The sequence below is a fragment of the Chrysochloris asiatica genome, unplaced genomic scaffold (assembly GCF_000296735.1).
Source record: "Chrysochloris asiatica unplaced genomic scaffold, ChrAsi1.0 scaffold00129, whole genome shotgun sequence".
Taxonomy (NCBI): Eukaryota; Metazoa; Chordata; class Mammalia; order Afrosoricida; family Chrysochloridae; genus Chrysochloris; species Chrysochloris asiatica.
This window is the reverse complement of record NW_006408647.1, coordinates 9438124-9441814: the sequence shown is the minus strand read 5'-3', so window position 1 is coordinate 9441814 and position 3691 is coordinate 9438124. Positions and strand designations below refer to the sequence as shown.

Below are 3691 nucleotides of genomic sequence, written 5' to 3'. Positions count from 1 at the left end.
AATTAATAATAATTTTAAAAGTATTTTACTGTCATCTGTTTTCTTGAGAAGGTGCCCTGATGGTATCATGGGTTATCTATTGGGTTGATAACCACAAGGTCAGCAGTTCGAATCCACCAGTTACTCCACCGGAGAAAGATGGGGCTTTCTGTTCCCATAAAGATTTGCAGTCTCAGAAATCCTATTCAGGGTCACTATGAGTTGGAACTGATTTGATGGCACACAACCATCACCACGTTCCTGAGATGATGTACAATTTATTTGTATGGTGAAAATCTATACTGAGGTGCGTGTTCAGGTCTTTTCAATTTTGTATTCAGTGAGTTCATGTTGGTAGCTTAAAATTAAACATGCTAAGAATATTTACCTCAAATATACTAGCAAATATCTCAGACAGGGGCTCCATTTTCCTAAACAGCTAGTTATTTACTTTTTCCATCTAGCCAATGGCTACATGCATGGGTGCTTACAGAAGTCAAATGAAAGTTATGACTACAGATTGTGATTAATCTGTTATAAGGTTTTGAATGCTGGCTACAAATAATATTTTACTAAAGTATTGACTTCCATTTATGTCTCCTCATTTGGCATAAATGTTACTTGAAGATATAGTGTATGGGTCAGAGCAGGGCATAAATATATATTTCATTGAATAAATGCTTAGTAAATAAGTTTTGTCATAAAAACTTTAACTATAACTAATTTAATGGTCTTACTAACACATACACACATTCTGAGAGTTTTAATACTCTTTACACACCTAAAAGCTGATATTCTTTTAAAAATGCAGAACATAGCAGATGAGATTTTATATAACTGACATGATTTAGATAGACTTCATTTACAATAAATCATCTGGCATGGCATGAACAAATGTTGATGAAGAAATAAAGTGTTAATGGAATTTCACTGAGAATTAACATTCCTGATATTAATACTAAGACTTGACATGAAAATAGAACTCTGTTTATTATAAATTAACTTATTTTCTTTTTGTACCACTACCTCATATTTAAGGAGCTCCGGTAGTGTAGTGGTTATGAATCGGGCTGCGAACCGCAAGGTCAGCAGTTGGAAACTACCAGCTGTTCTGCAGGAGAAAGATGAGGCTTTCTGCTCCCGTAAAGATTTACAGCCTCGGAAATCCTGTACAGGGTCGCTATGAGTCAGAACCGACTCCACAGCACATACCAACAACAACAACAACCTCATATTTATTCTAAAAGTTCTTGGTCCAAAGCAACTTAAATTTACAGGATTAATATGTTAGCTCACTTAAATTTTAAGTACTTCTAAAATGATCTCTTGATAAATTCAAAACTTGAAGGAGAATACAGGTACCTCTTTTAAAAATCATGTTCACATTTTTACCTGTTTCTAATTTATCATTACCTTTACACAGCTGACTGATATCGTCAGGTAGAGTTAAATCTGCACATCGCAAAGAAGATGAAAACAAACTAGCAGGCTTGATAAAAGGAGTATATAAAGGTGACACTTCACTGAATACCTCATCCTGCATTAATTCACCAGGAGTTGGCCTTGAGAAATACAATTAAAATACAGAACATAAATGAAGGGCGTTAGCAATTTCCTAGAATAATGGTGTACATTCAAGGGAATAGGTACATCTATTAAGTAATCTCATTAGCACAGAAAATAATAAAGCTCTCCAGAGTGGAGTCTAGATGAAAACTTAACACACTGATTTCAAACATTATATACCTAAGGAGTTTGGGAACAATTGCATGATCAACAGTGACATCATCAAATGAAAATAAATTAAGACTTTTATGAAATCTTTTATCAATAACTGTCAGTTTACCTCACCATTCATCATTAACATTGCTCTTATATTGTCACTTCTATTTAGAAATATCTATATTCTACAGTTGAACTGATGCTTTATCTAGAGGCTAGGTAAAAAAAAACAAAGCAATTTAATTTCAGTTGGTATATGCCAATTTTCTGACCATGTTTTAACTTTATTTTTTTGTTGTTGCTATAAACATAAAATTAAAACCTCAAAATCACAATTAATACTTACAGTACTTATGTCAAATATGTGCTACTATATCCTATGTAAATATTTTATTTAACCCATTGATATTATAATATGAAAAAACAATCTACTTCTTATATAAGGATTTCAATGTAATCCCAAACTCTTAATATTATCAACCTCTTAGAAGGATGGAAGGTAAGGCACTTCTTCAGAAGATTTATCACATTTTCAGGAAGTTCCTGGTAAGTAAAAAGAGAAATAAATTATTTTAAATAATCCATTAAAAAACACATTGTACCTAATTCTGCTACTCTATGAAGTTTTGATTATTTTTAAAAGTCTCTTTAAAATTATTAATATAAGTTTATCTGTGAAAAAGCAAATATCTAAGTACAAATAAGATTGTTTTAATATAGCTTGCTATTATTATTACTATTCACAATAGCAAAAAGATGGAAACAGCTTAAATGGCCATCAACAGAAGAATGGTTAAACAAACTGTGGGAGAGTTGGAAGCAGGAGGGAAAAGCATTCATGGTCTAGAGGATACACACATGTTAACATGGGTGATGGGGCAATGTCCAACAAGAGGGAGGTTGGCAGAGGAAAGATGAAGGTAGCAGGAGACAGGGAGGAATGCAATAGTTAAAGTGCATAGAGGTTAATACTGTTGACTGACATTGGGTGGAGGGAGTTGCAATCACTGCAATGAACAGTATATGATTTGTTGCCAGTAAAAATGATGACCAATTCTGTAAACCTTCACTCAATTCACAATAAACAGTTTTTTGTGTTTTTTTAAATGAGGTTGTTTGGGATCGTAAGTATACAAAATTTTTGTTAACAAATTAATGACAAACCTTTATAATGTCCAGACAACCATGCTCTTCTGCCAGAACTATTACAGTGTCATCTACACAGTCTAAAACAAAAAAGAAGCATCTAAATTAATGGTGTTCTTCTAATCTATTAGATTAACTTGGATGTGAAAACGATCAAATTTATTCAATGGTATAATGCAGCACTGAAATTTGGAATATTAAAAAGCTCCTAATGTTGTTAACTTTCTAATAAAATATTTTAATAAAAATAAAGACCTCAAACACTAAATAGTAATTCAATCAGAGATTCTGAAAGATGCTGTTGTAGTTAGGTGCCATCCTCACAATTATTGTTAAGCTTGAGACCATTGCTGTTGCCAATATGCCAATAAATCTCACTGGGGGTCTTGTTCTTTTTTGCTGACCCTCCACTTTACCTAACATGATTACCTTCTCTAGGGACTGGTCATTACCGATAATATGTCCAAAGTATTAGGGATAAGTCTGGCCATCCTAATTTACAAAGAACATTCTGTCTATAAATCTTCCAACACAGATATATTTATTCTTCACACAGTCCATGTTACTTTTAATATTCTTCTCCAAAACCATAACTCAAATGTATCAGTTCTTCTATGGTCTTCTTTATTCTAACTTTCACATGCATATGAAACTACTGTAAATAACATGGTTGGGTCAGGTGCACCTTAGTCCTTAGACATCTTTGAATACTTAAAAGAAGTCTTGTGTAGCAAATTTGCCTAATGCATTACATCTTTTGATTTCTTAACAGGTGCTTCCATGAGTGTTGATAGTAGCTCCAAGCAAAATGAACACTTTGACCAATTCAATCTTCTCTTCAATT

At 32.9% G+C, this 3691-nt stretch overlaps 1 protein-coding gene across 3 annotated transcripts in view; it reads right to left on the bottom strand.

Annotated features, from left to right (window-relative positions):
- The window catches only part of TBCK (TBC1 domain containing kinase), a 343431-nt gene that overhangs the window by 259716 nt on the left and 80024 nt on the right, over window positions 1–3691 (bottom strand). For all 3 annotated transcript variants that reach the window (XM_006869331.1, XM_006869332.1, XM_006869333.1), the window contains 3 exons: window positions 2866–2927; window positions 2183–2244; window positions 1393–1541 (listed from right to left, as the gene is read on the bottom strand). In XM_006869331.1, the coding sequence (XP_006869393.1) occupies window positions 1393–1541; window positions 2183–2244; window positions 2866–2927 (273 nt within the window). The remainder of the gene's footprint in view (window positions 1–1392; window positions 1542–2182; window positions 2245–2865; window positions 2928–3691) is intronic.